Source organism: Zonotrichia albicollis, chromosome 10 (genome assembly GCF_047830755.1).
Source record: "Zonotrichia albicollis isolate bZonAlb1 chromosome 10, bZonAlb1.hap1, whole genome shotgun sequence".
Classification (NCBI taxonomy): Eukaryota; Metazoa; Chordata; class Aves; order Passeriformes; family Passerellidae; genus Zonotrichia; species Zonotrichia albicollis.
The window spans coordinates 852888-871299 of record NC_133828.1 but is presented as its reverse complement, the minus strand read 5'-3'; the positions used below and the strand labels follow the sequence as shown (position 1 = coordinate 871299).

The 18412-nt window shown below is 51.2% G+C and overlaps 1 protein-coding gene across 2 annotated transcripts in view; it reads left to right on the top strand.

The window, feature by feature from the left end:
* The first annotated feature begins 4526 nt into the window (after positions 1-4526).
* GPD2 (glycerol-3-phosphate dehydrogenase 2) overlaps positions 4527-18412 on the top strand; it is a 48035-nt gene continuing 34149 nt past the window's right edge. Inside the window, exons 1-2 of one of the 2 annotated variants that reach the window (XM_074547748.1) lie at positions 4527-4832; positions 14714-14821. In XM_074547748.1, the coding sequence (XP_074403849.1) occupies positions 14720-14821 (102 nt within the window). In that variant the 5' untranslated portion in view covers positions 4527-4832; positions 14714-14719. Of the gene's footprint in view, positions 4833-14132; positions 14222-14713; positions 14822-18412 lie in introns of those variants that run through there. The other variant, XM_074547749.1, reaches the window with a different exon arrangement.

Below are 18412 nucleotides of genomic sequence, written 5' to 3'. Positions count from 1 at the left end.
GAGAGGGCAATGGGGAATGGCTTCACACTGACAGGGGAAATTTAGGTTGGATATGTGGAATAAATCCTTCCCTGTGAGGGTGGGCAGGCCCTGGCACTGCTCAGGTTCCCAGAGCAGCTGTGGCTGCCCCTGGATCCCTGGCAGTGCCCAAGGCCAGGCTGGACAGCGCCTGGAGCAGTCTGGGACAGTGGAAGTGTCCCTGCTTCTGGCTGAGGCCTGGCAGGGCAGAGCCCAGGAGCTTCAGGTGTTTTTGCTGACTCTGCTGTGCCCCTCTGAGGAGGATGCTGCAGCTCAGGGCCACCCGCAGCCTCTCTCCCCAAGCTCAGCTGGTGCACTGTGACAGGAACAAGGCTGGGTTGATAGGCAGCAGTAAATCGACTCAAATCAAGCCTAAAAGTGCAGGTGTGGCTGACCTGGGGTGCGGCAGGGGTATCACTGCTTCCCTCCTGCCTGCTGCCTTGGACACGTGCTCCCCTGTCTCATGGAGGGACTGTGCAGTCAGCCCATATAAAATGGGTGTGCACTGATCTTTGTCCTGGCACAGGAAATTGGGAAGTGTGACAGCACAGCTGTACCTGTACCGCTGGCTCTGCTCCACCTCCTCACGTGGAGCTCTATTAAACCATGGACATCCAGAAGGAGCAGCTGAGGGAGCTGGGAAGGGGCTCAGCCTGGAGAAAAGGGGGATCAGGGGGGACTTTGTGGCTCTGCAAAAATCCCTGACAGGAGGGGACAGCCAGGGGGATTTGGGATCATTCCAGGGAACAGGGACAGGAGCAGAGGGAATGGCCTCAGGCTGGCACAGGGAAGCTCAGGGTGGGCACAGCAGGTTGGGAGTTTTTAGAAATTCAGGAAGAATTTCTTCACAAAAGAGTGGTCAGGCCTTGGCAGGGGCTGCCCAGGGAGGTTTGGAGTGCCCATACCTGGAGGTGTCCCAGGAATTCCTGGAGGTGGCACTCAGAGCTCTGGGCCGGGGACAGGGTGGGATTGGGTACAGCTGGGACTCCATGGTCTTGGAGGCTTTTTCCAACCGCAGGGATTCTGTGATTCTGTAAACAGAGATCTTAGAAATAAAGCCCAGTGGGTAAATCAGAGCACCGTGAAAGACAGCAAACCTCTGTGTAGGAACAGCTGGTGTTTCACTAACTCACACACCAGGCAAGCCCAGTCAAGACTTCCAAGGCACTGAAGATACCAAGAGGCCTTGCAAAATGGCTTCTCAAAGCCTCTCCATAAAGGTTTCCCAGGCGTGTTCCTGCCTCCTCTTGCGGAGTGCAGAGAAACTGCTCCATCCCCAGCGAGTTCTCCCCTGAGTGGAGCACACGCACATCAACTCGATTTTAACAGGTCACGGAATGAGCCGGGCATTTAAAAATATCCACCTACCCAAAAGGACAAATGAATCCGTACTGTGGAGCCCTCAGCAAAGATGGTTGGAACAAAACAAACAAAACAATCCTGGTAATCTTTTAGGGGAGACTTATAATGTAGAACAACTTGTCAGTGTGGGTTAAAGTTTTAAGGCCTAGCAATTTTGACAGTGTCCCTTTGAGCACAGCGAGCGCGCGGGGACGAGCAGGACAGCAAAAGGTCACTTGGTCACACATATCTGCTGCCTCTCTGAAGTTTAGCTCAAGACCCACCAGGCACGTCCCAATTAATTATTTAAATCTGCAGGGAGAAATATTTCAGTAGATGAAAAAGCATAATCTGAAATTCCGGGCAAGGTACAGGATGGCTGGTGTGGTCAAAATGGTGCTGAGGGAAAATGGGGCGAGATATCCCTGCCACTCCCACCCAGGAATGCTGATTGCTCCAGATACCAGCCTCTCAGGGATTTTCCAATATCCTTTCTTTTTCAATGGAATCGTTCTGGATCACAAAAGGTCACTGAAACCAAATTGACAATGATACATGTGGTTATTTAAAATAACTTTTCCTGGCACAATTATTGATGATGTTGCTGGCAATCTGCAAGTTCCTTATAAATGCATGGACACCCTGAAACTGTTCATCCCAGATCCTGCCTAAAGTGTCCCAAAGGAAAGCCATCAGGCAGGCAATGCCAGGGAAATGGGCATTGGAAGCAAACAGGAGACTCAAATCTTGGATTTAGTCATTACAGGATGCCAGGCTGGGAATTTTAAAAAATCTTTGTATATGTCTTTGAACAGGTTTTCTAAGCTTTTCCTAATCAATTCAATGGAGAAAATACCTGGATAAACAGCAGACATGTACAGTTACCAGGGCTGGTTTTCATCTGTCATTGTCTGAGGGAAAAAAATAATACAGCACAAATTCTGAAGAGCCTTTTGCCTTGCTTTTGCTGAATACAGTTTCTCACTCCAGCACAAGTACAGAAAATAAATTTAATAGGCTTTTTTCCTATATTTCCTGCCACAACAAAGCTCCTTAAACGTTTAAAGAGAAAATAACTACTCTTGACTAGTGCAAGCAGTCTTGCTTTCTAAAAGATACTGCTCTTCTTCTTTTCTTTACCAATGAATTTGTGCTGTCCATCAGACCTAGCTGGGCCATTTGCCCCAGAAAAACACGGATGCTCCACATCCCTTCCTTCCATTCCCTCCTGTGCTGCCATTGCAGGTAGAGGCCAATTAATTACAGTGTTTGTTCTGCCACCAATAACGTGACCCGTGACCTTATTCTTTTAAAGCTGCAATTTCTGCATTTGTTTCTGCAGCTCAGCCCTGGTGCGGGATCTCGATTGGACAGCCAACAATCAGACATAATTACAGCGCTAACACACCAGAACAGGAAAAGCAGCCCCTTTCTCCCCTCAGAGCGCTGGATTTATCTGCTGCAGGGCAGGGGAGCACCTGAGCAGCAGCAGCAGCAGCAGCAGCAGCACCAGCACATGCTGCTGGGCACTCAACTGAGCCCGGGGAAAGCCTCGGGCTGTACCTGCAGTGACACCCGACACCCCGGCCCGAGATGGGGATGATTTCACACCTAACCACAGCCACCACCAGCCACTTGCATTTCCCATCGGCAGGACCTGCCCTGGATCCTGCTGGGAAAATCCCGCAGTGAAATTCTGCATCTGTTTCTGTCCCTTTGTCTCAGCTCTCCTGCCACCGTCACCACCCTTGCTCCTCACAAAGACATTTTCCTCAAGACAGATTAGCAGAAAACATATTTGTGAACGGATGAACAGATTTTCTTCTTATGATACATAACTTTGGCATGCAGTCAGGAAACGGTGATGATCTTTTTCCCCATCTTCCCTTGCTAATGAAGAGAAAGTGCCTCTGGGGCTGAGGACAAAAGGTGAACTCTCCCTGCACACAATTTACACCTGCTGAGCACATGATTTCGGGCATCTGAAATTCCTGTCTTGGCAGGTGTCCCGGGGACCAAGCCACACGCACGGAGACTTGCTCTGGAGGTAATATTTTCATCCAGGCATTAAATAAAAAACAGACTTGAGAGGGATGAATTTTGCAATACTTTCAGGCATCTCATTTTTTTACTTAACCTTGTAAAACTCTTTCACTCTTCAAACTTATGCAGCCCAATGTTAAACAATCAGTAACTAAGATAAAAAGACGGTAGTAGTTGAACAGAAGCCCAAAGTAGGGGAGAGAGCAGCCCATCGCTGTTTTATGGTAGCTGCACTGTGAAGATGGGGACAACCTCTCCTGGAAAGTGAGATTGCTTGGGAAATGTGATCCTTATGAAGTTTTCACTTTCCCTTTATGAGGAGAGTAGTACAACGCTCTCATTTTCTACCCCCTTCAAGATTTTGCAGGTTGGAAAAAGCTCATGAGACACAGCAGTGCTGGGGTGCAGAAAATGCTCACTTGGAAACTGGCCATAGATACATTTTGCACTCATAAACTGCCTTCTATCAATCAAAATTTGTCATACATGAACACTAATAGTCCAGCATGTGGGTAGACAACCACTTTGAGAAGGCGGGAGGAAAGGGGATTCTCCTAGCTCTAACAAATATTTGTTAAGAGATGGATGAAACAACATCTAGTGCCATGTTGGAACATATATATCCAGTAGGCATCCACATCCAGAACTTGTGCGTTGGGTCATGATGAAATTATTTGCCAGAAAAAGCATTTTAATCCTTTTTTTTTTTTTTAAATTTTATTTGTATCCCAATTATTCTTCCTTTGTGCTCCAAACACCACACACCCTAAAACCATACCCTTAGAAAACAATGAATCATCGTCTGGTCTTTTCACTTTTCTTTTCAATTCCTTCTCTTCAACTGACAGTTTCTAAGCCAGGGTATCTTCTAATTCCAGCTGCCACTCGAGATCTTAGCTCCTTTTAAGAGCACTAATGTTCCTGGGATAAACACAGCTCCTATCACCAGTGACTGAATATCACTGACTTTGCAGAACTCACGAAATCCAATCCTTGCAGTTGTTTACTGACTGGAAATGACACCCAGACAGCTGAAGACCCCGATCAGCTGCGCGAGCGGCGGAGCCGGGCCCCACGCGTGGGCCGCAGGCCTCCGGTACCGCCTCCGGTACCGCCACGGGCGCGGCCCCGGGGAGGGGCCGCCATGGGCGGCGACCCCCATCACGCAAGGCCGGGGATGAGGAGGCCGCGGCGGGCCCCTCCCCGCGGGCCCAGGCCGCAGCGGCGGCGCTCCCGCGGCCTTGGCGGGGCAGCCGCGGCCCCGGGCGGGGAGCAGGGCGGGGAGGCGCCGGCGGTGTTCGAGGCGGAGCTCGGGGGAGCCCGGCTGGCTGCTGCAGGCGGAGGGCGGGCAGGGAGAGAGCCGCCCTCCTGATCTCCTCCCGCGGCCGGCGAGCAGCCCGCAGAGGGACGCGGGCTCCCGGCGCTCTGCAGTAAGTGCCTCTCGGGTCCGGCTCAGCGGGCTCCGAGCCGCGGCGGGCGGGATGAGGGAGCGGGGCCGGCCCGGACGCGCGGGTGGAGCGCCCTGAACGCCGCAGTGCTTTCATTAGAAACGCGTATGGAACGCATCCTGCCTGCCTCCCCCGCACATGCTGCCCTGCTGCCCAGAGCTGCTGCCCTGGGTCCCTGGCAGTGCCCAGGGCCAGGCTGGACACTGGGGCTGCGAGCGCCTGGGACAGGGGAAGGTGTCCCTGACACGGCAGGGTGGGACCGGAGCATCTTTAACGAACCATTCTGGGATTTTATCATTCCCTGTGGGAGGCTCAGGAACAGCACGGGTGGGTGGGATATTGGGAAGAAATCCTTCCTGTGAGGGTGGGCAGGCCCTGGCACAGGGTGCCCAAGCAGCTGGGGCTGCCCTGGATCCCTGGCAGTGCCCAAGGCCAGGTTCGACAGGGTGGAGCAGCCTGGGACCATGGAGGGTGTCCCTGCCATGGCAAGGGTGGGATGGAATGGGATTTAAGGTCCCTTCCAACCTAAACCATTCAATGACTCTATGATCTTACACAGCAGCTTTAAATGCCAAGTGCTCTCAGCCTCCTCCCCCTGTTTTATTTAAGCTTTTGGATGGGGAAAAAAAAATAATAAAAAAAAGGAGAGTGTGGCAGTTTTACAGAGGTGGTGCAGAGCCCCTGGCAGCTGTCCTGTGTGTGGGTCATCCCTAAGAATGTCCCACGACAAGAGGTCCAGCCTCAGTGTCTGCCTGTCCAGGACAGCTGCTGTGTGCCTGTAGGTATCTATATATAATAAATAAGGAGGTTGCAGAGCTCATTAACTATATTTTTTTTCTTGGATGGAGCTGGTAGAAATAATATCTCCCATTATAAAAAAGGCCCCTAATTCTTGGTAAGAAATAGCACAGCTGTAATTACACTGAACTTTGTAAAATGAAAGTAAGTTATTACTTCCGCTGAAAGTACTCGTGGGACCATTGCTTGGTGTCCTAAACTTCTCTGAGTTCTTACCTCTGTTAAGCAGTCAGTGAATGTTTGTAAGCCTGATTCTACAGGAAAAGATGTAAATGTGTGTGTGGAGAGCTTGGGCTCCAAAGCAGCCAGGTTTACTCCCTCCTTGATGTACTCTGGTGAACAGGTAGTGCAGGAGTGCTGAGAGCAGCTCCTTTCACTTGCTGGGAAGCAGGGGCTCTCCTCCTCTCCAAAGGATTTGCATTTTCTTCTCTTCCCTGCTCCTTTCCTTCTTTTCTTTTCCTCGCTTATTCTTGGTTACAGTTCTTCAGGAATTTTCAGTGATGAGCAGTGACTGATTAGCCAGTAAAGACTTGGTCTGATAGTTCAGGATCTTTCTGTGTTAATATGTAAAGCAAAGGCCAGTATTGCCCCTTCAATAGCAATAACATAATATTATTCATTTTAACATTAGGCATTAGGAGCTTACTTAGTCTGAAGTTGGATGGAAGTTTTGAGTAGGCACAAGTGTGCATACAAAATTATTCATACCCCTTGTATCTAATTGGTAGCCTTACTTTGGTTGTGTGTATATGGATTTACACTTTGTTGTGCTTAATTATGTGTGTGCACAGGAGCACAGTAATAATAACAACGTTGTGAGCTAGACCTTGCTGCATAATGTAGTGTTTTCTCTGGAGATCCTTCTCTGCCTGCTGGCTGTCTCTGACAGGAGTTTGGGAAGCTGGCAGGCTGTGGTCAGTGCAGAGGCCGTTCCTGCAGAGCAGTTTTCCAAAGGACAGCTCCTGCAGGTTCCTTGCTGCTGCCTGCTTTGTCTCCACACAAGTCTCTGCAAGCTTTAGCAAACATTTGAAAGAAATGTGGGTTTTCTGCTGTCAGTCTGCAGTTGTGACTTTCATCTTCCACTCGTAGCTGATGGTTTCAAAACAGGGCTTGGCATTTGCAAGTAGCTCAGTTAGGCAACATCTTCCTTGTGCTGGTGCTTGTTTGTGTGCTGGCAAACGGGACCCAGGGAGTTACTTTGGCTTTTTATGGGCTGGGCACCCTCAGTCTCAGCCAGAGCTCTGCCGGCCTGGCTGTGCAGATTAACCAAGCCACTGTCTGTTCTTGGCCTTGTGGCTGTGGTTGGCAGCTGGGTTTTTGCAGGGATTAGCTGTGCCATGGTGCTGGGAGCACAGATGTGAGCACCAGAGCGCTGATCCCCGTCCCTGCCACCCTCCTGGGACCTGCTGGGCAAGGGACACCGGGGCCAAGGTGGCAAACGGGAATAGGCTGGGCTCTGCTCCCAGGGAACAGGGACAGGAGCAGAGGGAGCGGCCTCAGGCCGGCCCAGGGCAGCTCAGGGTGGGCCCAGCAGGAATTTCCCCATGCAAAGGGGGCTCAGGGACTGGAGCTGCCCAGGGAGGTTTGCAGTGCCCATCCCTGGGGGTGTCCCAGCAATTCTGGAGGTGGCACTCAGGGCTGGGGACAGGTGGGCATGGGCACAGGTGGGACTCCATGATCCTGGAGGGCTTTCCAAAGTTCAGTGATCCTGGGGATTCTGTGCAATAAAAATTAAAGGATGGAAAAAGAAAGCTGAAGTAAGTGGGACAGAAGTAGATCATCCTTTAAGGAAGGAAGGATTCCTGCGCTTTACTGCTCCATGGGTGTTGTGGATCACTGGAGCCACCTGGGGTAAACACTGCAGAGCACAGAGACCACAGAGCTGTTGGCAGCAGCAGCTGTTGGGCTCTAGGACTCCACTAATTAGCTCTAATGTAGATGCAGCCCATTTCTTCCAAAAAGCTTCACTTTAGGAAATAGCTTTTGTTACGTAAGGAACAGACAGTTTGTAATCAGAGCTCTTCCACAACATCACAGTATTGATTTTGGAAACATTCCATATCCCTAAAAGGCTCTCTCTGGGCCGGGTTCCCGAGCCAGCGTGTAGCTCTGTCTCCAGGGGTTTCCAGGTGAACTCACCCCGAATCACAGCAACATCCTGTGGATGGAGTCCAAAGTCTTGGACTGGCTTGATTTATTTGCTTTGCAAAGCTTCTCAAACGAAGCATTGGTTCTGATTTCAGAGTGATTCTGAACGCAGGCCCCTCCTCCAGGATTAGATTTGCATGTGCTATCAGGTCTCAATCTGTATCCCAGGATATAGAACTAGGCTACTTCCTTGCCACACCTAGGTATTCACCTAGTTAGTAGCTATTTTTTGAGCAGGTTCCTGATTGGGTGTGCAGGTATATGTCCAGTCTTGTAAAAAGCAAAACCCCTTGTTTTCTAACCCCTGCTCCTTGGGTCTTTGGCTAGGGAGCGGAAGGAAGAGCATGGATAAAGTGCCAGCATTGGGATCAGGTTGAACTGGCAGACTGTCTATTCCAATATCCGCATTAAAAATGGGGGGAATGAAGAATATATATATATAAAAAAGGGAAACAGCTATGAATTAACTGTATCTGGCAAGAGCATTTCTTTCTAGTGGCAGTTATTGGCTCACAGTCCTTGTACTGCATGCGTGTTTGATATTAACCCTCACCAACAGTGAAAGCAAGAGTGACTGTCTGAGAAGTTTAAGTGAAAACAACATTGGCACAAGAACACAAAATTATGGAAATCATCCTGCACACATTAGTCAGTGATCAGGCTGGAGACCAGGCTTCCCACTCCTTCCCATGGGACAGGAGGGAACTGAAATACTTTCATCTAGAACTTGATAAATATATTAAGATGTGTGTATGCTGGGAAAGCTCAAAATACCTGTTGACATTGGAATTTCTTTGTATTCCTGTTAGTCCTTAGATACAGTTCTTGGAATTACAGCCATCCCTGTGTGCAGTGTTGCCTCATTCCCAGGGTCTGCTACTGTCTGTAGCAAGACTATTGCTATTGAAATTCCGAGAGGGATTTACACAGAGGACTTTTCCCCTCATCATCTGTAAGTGGGAGGGTAATGAAGCAGCAGAAAAAGAAGTGGTTAGGCTAAAATCGAAACACTGACATTGGAAAGAGGAGCTAAAAAAGTTTGTTCCTTGTGGGACAGAGTTCACAGCAGTGCTTCCGTCATCCAGAGCAGGGTGGGAATATCTTGGTGTCTGGGTACAGAAGGCAGATGAAGCAGTTGGAAGCAGTAGAACCAAGAGGAGGAATGAGGATAGGATACCTATTTTCTGCTTTGTTTCTCCTTTATTTTTGTGCCTGACAAGTGCTACAGCCACTTTTGGGCATGGGAGCCGAGCTGGATGTCTGAGCTGGAGTGTGGGAAGGACTTTCCCCATATGGTGAAGCGCTGCTTGGCTTCCACTTATGGCACAGGGTTTCTGGGGGATTGGGGGTTTAAACCCTGCATGCAGGATGTTCCATGGCTGTGGGGTGAACCTTTGAGCTGGATGGATATCACAGGCTGTGCTCCTGTGCTTGGCTGGAGCGGTGATCTCGGATAATGACTTTAATTGCAATGCCTACCTTGTGTTTGAGAGTCCAGAGTGACGGGGAGGCTCCAGGGCAGGCTCTGTGGCCGTGTTGTGTCAGCCCTGGTGGGACCCTCTGCAGCCCTTCCTTGGGATGTGTTGGGTTGTTCCTCACAGGGATCTGCCTTGCTGGCTTGGGTTAAACTTTAATCAGTTCCTTTCCAGCTGCTTCAGCTGCTCTGGCCTGGCATCCCGTGTAATAACATTAACCAGTCCCGGCTTCTCAAAGGCACACGAGAGACTGCTTGCTAGATGACCTGCTTAAGAGGGTGCTAATTGAGCTCTTTTCTGGTTACATCCCCTTTTCTGGTTAGTTGGCCACTTCCTGCATTACACACCCTGGAACTGCGGGTAACAGACCAGTACAGCACTGAAGGCTGGAAGTACCCTAGTCAGAATTAACTTGCTGGCATTGCTGCTAGGCCACCGTGGGCACCTTGAGTAGTCCTGTGAGAGGGATGGGAGCTGGGTTGGAGGCAGCTGAGGGTAGGACTGCAGCTCTTTGGAGAGGCAGGACTCAGCTCAGCCCAGAGGGACGTCAGTCTGCGCCTCTCATCGTCCCAAACTCACCTGAGGAGCATTGGGAAGGAAGGAATTAGACAGTGCGCCAATGGCAGGTTATGCAAACCGTAGTGGAGATGATTATAAGTTTTCTATTTTTAATCCTTGCACGGAGTGACTCACTTTATTAGACGTGTTCGTTTGCACTGGAATGCGAAGCGCCCGGATTCCATGGTAATGGCCCCGTAAGGCACACGGGTATCCAACACAACAGATTGGGTTTCTCCTCCCAGTTTCCAGGGCTGTGTCTCAGAGCCTGTGTGATGGCAGCGTGGGGCGGCTCACGCTGCTGCAGCACAGCTCTGCAGCCTCCATCCATCTGTGCCCCTGCTTCTGCTGTGGTGCCCATCCTGCTTCATCCTCCTGGCCCTGGGGCTGAGCTCCCCGCCATTCCCCTCACTCCTTTCATTCTGGCCATGGGCTCCTCACATCCAGCCTGTACCCGAGCAGAGAAGCACTGGTGGTTGAGATGTTTCCCATCCAGTCTGCACCCAAGCAGGGAAGCGCTGGTGGTTGTGGTGTTTCCCATCCAGCCTGTACCCGAGCAGAGAAGCGCTGGTGGTTGTGGTGTTTCCCTTTCAGCCTGTACCCGAGCAGAGAAGCGCTGGTGGTTGTGGTGTTTCCCTTTCAGCCACTGGCTGCCTCGGGTGGGACTGGGTTGCACAAGTCCCAAGAACATCCAGACAATATCTGGCAGCTGGCTGGGCTGGGCATTACGGGAAGTAAGGAACGCAAGTCACTCCCAGGAGCTGTGCCAGCCCGGTGAGGGCTGAGGGTGGCAGAGGTTTGCCATGTGGGACACTGTGCAGAGTCATGAGGATGGCTGTTGAAATCCCTCCTTTGAAACGCAGGCTGTAAGTGGTGCCTTGTAGGGTTCTGGGGTTGGAGCAGTGTCAGGAGTGCATTGACTGCTGAAGTGGAGCCCTTGCCTTTGGCACAGCAGGTGCAGGCTCTGATGCCTGGGAGGGTCCCCTGGGCACCTCACGGTGCAGGGAGCGGGTCACCAGCCTGTGTCTGGAGTGGGACACTCCTCTGCAAGTGGCTGTTCCATGCTGCTGTAGTCCAAGTGAGTGTGACTGATGGTTAAGGAATGCACCAAGGACTTCCTGCTGTGACTAGGGTTTGTATTAACTTTTGGAAATTGAAAGCAGGAACTTGTGCTGATAAATCTTTTGTGTAGTTTCCATTTTATGTAGACTGCTCTCCCCACCCCTTTGTGTCCTTTCAAGTTTAAAGTCTATTTCTTCTTATCATGAATCCTTTAATAGCAGTTTGAGCTCATGTCCCTCTGAATCTTCCCCAGCGCTCAGCTGTTCCTGGGAACTGTTCCCTGGGGACATTGAACTCCTTGGACAGATCACTCTCTGCAGTAGCTACTCCTTGTGACGTGCTCCTGGCTCTTCCCACGCCAGCCAGGGGCTGCTGCTCCTGCCACAGCTTGTTCTAGAGCCTGTCAGGGACCTCAGCTCACCCTCCAGGTGAGGCCATGGGTCCAAAGGTGCCATTTATGGCTTCCGTTGAAATCAAGGGTAAGGCTTAACATGCAGATTTAGTGTGTCAGATGGCACTGACAGCACTGAAACACTCTGTGCCTCTTTTAAAGGTGATTCAGAATATTTGCGTGATGGAAAGATGACATTTCTGACTGTAGTGCTTCTCATGCTGGTTGCTATTCTAATTTTCATTAAAGTAAAATCCCATTTCTGTCACAAGCTATTGATCTCAGCTTGAAGAGAGGCAGGTTTCAGTAGCTGCTCCCAGAAGAGGAGGGGTTTGTGGGTGTGGGCTGTTCCCTGGTACAGCCTCTGTGGAACCACATGGGCTGCATTCCTTCCCCGTTCACTGCCCTGGGGTGGATCCTGCCCGGAGCTGGCAGGAGCCTTCCTCAGCCTCATGGGACAGAGCTGGGGAAACCCAGTGTCTGACCAGAGCCCCTCCTTTGCCTGTGCCCTCTGGTCACCAGGCAGTGTTCAGTCCTTTCCAGAGGAGGCCTTGTGAGCCGTTTGCTGCCTGCAGAGCTATTCCTTTGGGAATAACCAGAGCTGTGCCGTGCCCTGGCAGAGCCTGGGGCAGCCTGGTGCCAGCGGTGCCCGGCCCTGCCCACCTGCAGTGCCCTGAGCTCACCCAGCCTCACCCAAACACATCCTCAGAAATGCGGGCTCGTGTTTCCCGGGATGCAATTGAGCTGTTCCAGGTGTAAAAGCACGTCTGGCTGGAATGCCTGTCTGGCTTTGTGCTAGAGTGGCTTATGCTAAGCCCTGTTTTCCTTTCTCTCCTGAATAAGCTCCTCTTAGGGATGGAGAGCAAGATTGATGTGGCAATTTGAGCAGCCGGTCTGCTGGGAGAGTTCCTTTCTCGGGAGAATTGCCTGTAATGGATCCCAGCTCTGAGGAGAGCTAATGCAGCATGCCCCGGGGCCAGGCAAGGAGTGGGGAGCCCTGAGGCCAGAAATCCTCCTGCACAGGGCCACAGTCCCTTTCTGGGTGTTACAGATGCTACCTGCAGGATGAAGGTGGGAAAGCCGTGCCCTGTGGCACATCTAATGTCACTTCAGCTGAACAGCTGTGCCTGGCTGGGCTCAGGTGACAATCACTGAGCTCCTTAGTAGGTGGTTAGTGTACCTTGTGCAAATTCCATGGAAAGGCATGCTGGAACTCACAGGTGTGTCCCTGGTGTCCCAAATGAAGTCCCAGGAGAGATCCAAGCCAGGGGATGAGAAGCAGGGCTAAGTGGTGTTTGTGCTTGCAGGAACCCTGGTTCTGAGCAGGGATTGGGCTTCATCCACCACCCTTCCTCCTGAGCTCCTACAGCATGGAAAGGGCACGCTTCCCTTTGTCTTCCTGCAAGCCAGCACCTCTGCAGACGTGTGACACGCTCCTTGGAAGATGCTGATTTGTTCCTTTTCAGCTCCCTGGGTTGTGTTCTGGCACAGGCACTTGGAGGGCTCCAGGCTCTCAGAGGCTCCTGTGCTGCTGTGTGAGGGGTGTGGAGCCACTCTAGTACTGCCACCAGCCTTCCCTGGGCAGCAGAGCTGGCATTGCTGCCCCCTGGCAGCCTCGGGCACAGGTGTGTGTCCCACAGTGCTGGCTGGGGTGTGCAGTGCTCCTGTCACCGTCTGTGTGCCATGGCTGCAGGTGGTGGGAGTGATGGTGGCCTGAGCTCCTGTGTGGGGATGGCCATGGGACTGTTCCTGCTGCCCTTCAGGTCCTGTGCTTTCCTCCTGTGCTCTCCTGGATGTTCCAGCTGCTCTTCCAGCTCCTGTGCTCTCCTGGATTCCACCTTGTGATCCAACTCTGTGACTGCCCACAGTGTTCCTCTCTGTTTTCACGGAGGTGCTGTAGTGTTTGAGGCCATGCCTCCACAGTAACTTCCCTCCCAGCTTTCTTTGCTGGGGTTTGTCTGTCAGTTCTCCCTTTCACTCCCTGTCACGGCACAGAGGAAAGATGAAGCTGATCTTTTTATGCAGCCATAGTAAGAAGCAAATGGAAAATGTGATAGAGGAAAGGCAGTCACGGTGGGAGTCTCCCAAGAGCATAAGTGCCCCTCTTTGGAAAAACTTGTGGGAAGCTGCAAGTCTTGGCCTTCTGTACACGATCCCTTACACAGTTTGTACACACAGCAGCTCTGCATTGAATGCCTGCCCCAGAAATTGTGTGGGGATTTCCCCCACGCTCAGGGTGCTGCAGGCAAAGTGCTCAGGGAATGAGGTCAAGCTGTGGCTCGGGAGGGACTTCAGAGCTCCTCTCATGCAGGGACGCCTTCCCCTGTCCCAGGTGCTCCAGCCCCCGTGTCCAGCCTGGCCCTGGGCACTGCCAGGGATGCAGGGGCAGCCCCAGCTGCTCTGGGCACCTGTGCCAGGGCCTGCCCACCCTCCCAACCAGGAATTCCCTCCTTTGAGGCATTCCAGCCTGGGAACATGTTTCCATGCCCAGCCTGGCATGGGGAGCTGGCTCCCTGCTGCCGGCCTGGGGCTGCTCCCCAGCGCTGGTGCTGCGGTGCTGGCACAGGGCTGCACACACTGTCTGCCCCTGCTTTGGGCCCTGTTGGTGCTGAACCACTGTCTGGGGACTGCTGGGGAGCGTGGCCAGGCCAGGGTGTCCCTGGGTGCTGATGGCATCCCCAGGGGGGAGGGATGCTGTCCCTGATGTGCTCCAGCCCCAGGGAGCACGGAGCAGACTGGGCCTGTTTAACATTCCGGTCAGCCCTGAGCACATTTGTCATTCAGGACCCGAACACTGGGCCTATTAAGGGTTTGCCTGACCCACATAGGGCTGGTTTCAAACCCTCTGAGCTGGGTGCAAAGTGCCACTCAGTGCTGTCCCTGTGTGTGCTGCTGCTGCTACTGCTGCTCACTGCGGGCCCTGCTGCTGCTGCACCTGGGTAGGACAGGCTGGGCTCTGGGCAGAGGGACTGCAGCTGGGATGGGATGGGATGGGATGGGATGGGATGGGATGGGATGGGATGGGATGGGAGTGAAGAAGGTGCTGAGGGGCTGATCACACTGCTGTGGTGCTGGGATCAGGGTTGGTGGCACTGTCACTGCAGACAGGCTGCTCCTGGTCTGCCTTTCTGTGGGATTGGCAGTGCCTGTCGCACTCAGGGTCACTGTGGGCTGTGGATATCTGCTCTGATCTCAATACTCTTTCATCCTTCAGCTTTCTCAGCAGACACCAGAGCACTCTGGCTTGCCTCTGTCTAGACTTTGTTTAGAAGTTACTAATATTGCAGTAAAAATCTCTAATTAAGATATTGCTAGCCTAAATTTCAACTTGTCACAACATTGTTATTAGTTTCTTCATATGGTTTATTCTGTGTGTACCAGATCCTGACATGGTAAAACTGCCAATTAATTTTTATCTTCTTTTCTTCCAGTAAAAAATGGCATTTCAGAAGGCAGTGAAAGGAACTGCTCTCATTGGAGGAGGTGCCATAGCAACAGTTTTTGGCCTCTCTCAATTTTCTCAGCATAGAAACAAACACGTAAGTATTAATTATGATTTTTGATAAAATAGGAAACTTAAAATCTGTCACAGCATATGTCAGGCTTGTACAAATAGTTTTAAAAAATGACCTTTGGCTGCCACTGGGGGCTTTACTTAGTTGCAGGAGGAGTGGAAAGAGCTGACTGAAGTAATAGTGCTGTCTGCACAGTGTTTTCAAGCTGAGAGGCTGGAATTGAAACCAGCAGCACTACCTGTGAATATCCCAGGCTCAGCACAGAGCTGGTGCCAGCTCCTGCTGGGTTCCTGGGGCTGGGGACAGGAGCTGTGCCAAGGCAGGGGCAGGGCAGGCTCTGGTGGGCACAGCCCAGCCCCGGGGTCCCTGCAGGGGCAGCTCCCCCAGCAGGGCAGGCTGGTGCTGCAGCCACCAGCTAAAGATAAAGCACATCCCATGTCAGTCTGTGCGCTGCATCTTGCTGCTGCAGAAAACAGATTCCCTGGGTATCTGCTCCTCCCAGCAGGGCTGCAGTGGCTGTGCTCTGGAGCTCCCTTCTTCACCATTGCACCATGGACTTGTAGGGCTGGCACATTCCTCTGAGACCCCCAGTGCAACCATTCCCCCCACACTGCCAAGGCCACCGTGTGCCCACGTCCACAATGCTCTTTAAGTCCCTTTTCTGGCTCTTTCTGTGGGGAGGAGGAGGAGGAGCAGCTGGGAATGAGATGAGTCATGTCTGGGGAGCCAAGCTGGAAGTGGATAAGGCAGGATTCTTATGGCTTCAGATACTGTTGCAGAAAATAAACCCCAGCATTTCAAGTGAGCTCCCCATCGGGCTGCCTGCCTTGCTCCAAGCTGGTAATGTTCTCTCCTGAGTCTCTGTCCCAGGGTTTTACAGCCTGCCTTCATTACTGGCAGAAATGGCAGCTGCAGCTTTTAGGACTGCTAAATAAGAGAGCTGGAAGGGAAAACTCACCTGGAGAGCTCACTTGTTGCATGTTGTCTACCCCAGAATTCAGGGAATTCCTCTTTCTCTGGGGATGGATGGCTGCTCTGAACTTCCAGAGACAGATTAAACCCCAGGGTTTTACGGAGTGTGATCATGGGCTCAAAATCACAGAACCACCTTTTAGTGCTTTTATCCCAACTAATTTTTCTGTACACACACCACATCTACTGGCATTTTGGGTCACATTTATGCAACTGGAATTGAATCACTGAATCTCAGAATAGTGTGGATTGGAAGGAGCCTTAAAGCTCATGTGATCCCTGGAGGTGTCCCAGGCCAGGCTGGACAGGGCTTGGAGCACCCTGGACAGTGGAAGGTGACCCTGCCATGGCACTGGGTGAGCTTTAGGTCCCTTCCAGCCCAAATCATTGTGGAATTCTGTGATTTGCCCTCAAACACTCAGGCACCGGCACGGCCCAGGTGGCACAGTGAGCCTTTGCTGGCTGCTGCACCAGCACTTCCAGCACTGATGGGGACGCAGAGTTGGACACAGATCCTCCTGTTTCCTGACTGCATTCTGGTTTGGGGCCTTTATTTAATGCATCAGCCTCAGTAGGTGTCAGATGGGTGTTCTTGCACATGCCAGGTTGGACTGGAGACGCTGCTGGCTTTTCCTTCCCCTCTGCCCTCACGATCACTGGGGAAAGGCAGTGCTTTGGTTTGGAGCTGCAGGATTCTGCTGTCCTTTCCCAACCCTGCTCTTCCTGGTGTGTGGGTGCGTTGTTGGTCAGTAGGAATTGCTCAGCAAGGTGAATCCAATGTGTGATAATATGATAATGCATCAGGGCCTGCTCTGGGGAGTTCTAATTACTGTATTTTTTTATTTAAATGGATAAGGATGATGAATTTGACTCTGCAAACCTACCTGGAGATTTACAGTAGCAAATTAACGAGAGCACTGGATTATGGATTACTAGATCACTTTATAACTTGATGATTAAATTCAAACTGCCAAACTAAATTCCTCTCACTAAGAGCGTAATCAAAACCATTCAGGGAACTCTTGCCTGAGAAATTGTAGATATAAACAGCAATTGCTTATTTCAGTAAACACACTTGTTCACTGCCAAACTAATCACGTTACTGCAGATGGAATCCCTGTGTGCAGCTTTTCTTCACTCCCCCATTTAATTGACAGCAAGATGCATCATATCTATATCAATTCCTGGTACTAATCACTCTGCTCATATTCCAGGGCTAATCTCCACACTCTGGCTATACCAGGGGCTGGGGCTCTGCTCTGGGCTCTGCTAGGAGCCATTTGTTGTAAATAATGGGTTTAAAAGCAAACCTAGACATGGAGTCAAACCCACCTGATGCCAGTGTTTCTTGAACTCCAAATCTCTTTCCTGGTGTTCTGTTATTTTCCTGAAGTTAAGTGGCATGCTTGGAAATTTCCCAGGAAATGTAGTGCACAGTAAATTTGGAGGGGGGAGTCCATCTCCAGCTCTCCTGGAGCCCCTTCAGGCCCTGCCAGGGGCTCTGAGCTCTGCCTGGAGCCTTCCCTTCTCCAGGGGAGCATTCCCAGCTCTCTGGATCAGGGAGCAGAGGGGCTGCAGCCCTGGAGCAGCTCCAGGACCTCAGCAGATCCTCAGCACAAAGTGGAGGACTCTGTGTCCAGCCCCACTTTCCCCAGGGATTGCACTGTACCCCAGGGGCAGTGGCAGTGGCTGCTGCTGTCCTGAGGGATTTTCGTCAGCTGCTTTACTCAGCATTACAGTCAATATCAGCCCTGATTGCAGGATGAGCCTGCCCATTAATTATCCTTGGAATATGCACTTCCTTGAGTCATGGCTACTAGTTTTTAGATTTTATTTTCAGCTCTATGGCAGAGAGAGGGGCACAGAACTAATGCATTTAAATCATGATACTGCTGAGGAATGAGCAAATAATTCTGAACAAAAATATTTAGGCTGCATGCACCATATAATCTGAACTGAGGCTTTTTGTGCTTGGCTGGAAAGGAGTTTCTGTGGTTTGTCACTTGAATTTTTATGAGTCTGCTCTTTCCTGTCTGGGAGATCCGGGCAGAAGCTATTCTGCATAGTTAAGTCTGCCATTTGGCCTGGAGACTGCGCCTAAATTAGGTCTTAAATTAGGGTTAAGCAGGTTTTTCTGGTGTTCAAAGTGTTTATAATTTTCAAGAAAGTCTGGAAACGTTCAGAATTCAGTTTAAGTTGATGTTAACAGCAGAGAGCCTTCAGAGACTGCTCAGACCCTTCCTGCTTGAGCCATGGTCCCTGGTAGGTGGCTGAGCATCAGCCCTTCTCTCCACAGTCACTGCACACAGCAGCATTGGCTCTGGGAATATCAGCCCAAAGAGATCCCCAGGGCCATTCCAGGGAAATGGGAACTTGTCTGCAAACTGCCACGTTGTTAAGCTTTGTCACTTTAAACTTGTATTTTAACGTGCTGTAGGACATAAACTGCATTGCTTAGAAGTTTCTCAAAAAGGAGGTGAAATCAGAGTTTCTTTGGTGTTTCAGGGCACTACGTTTGACAATCACATCACTCCTGAACCTCATTAAACTTGAGCTTGGATTAATGCCACTGCATGAGATGGGAAATGTACACTCAGCTCTGGTGAATTTTTTTGAGAGTCCAGAGCCCAGCCATGTGTCTGT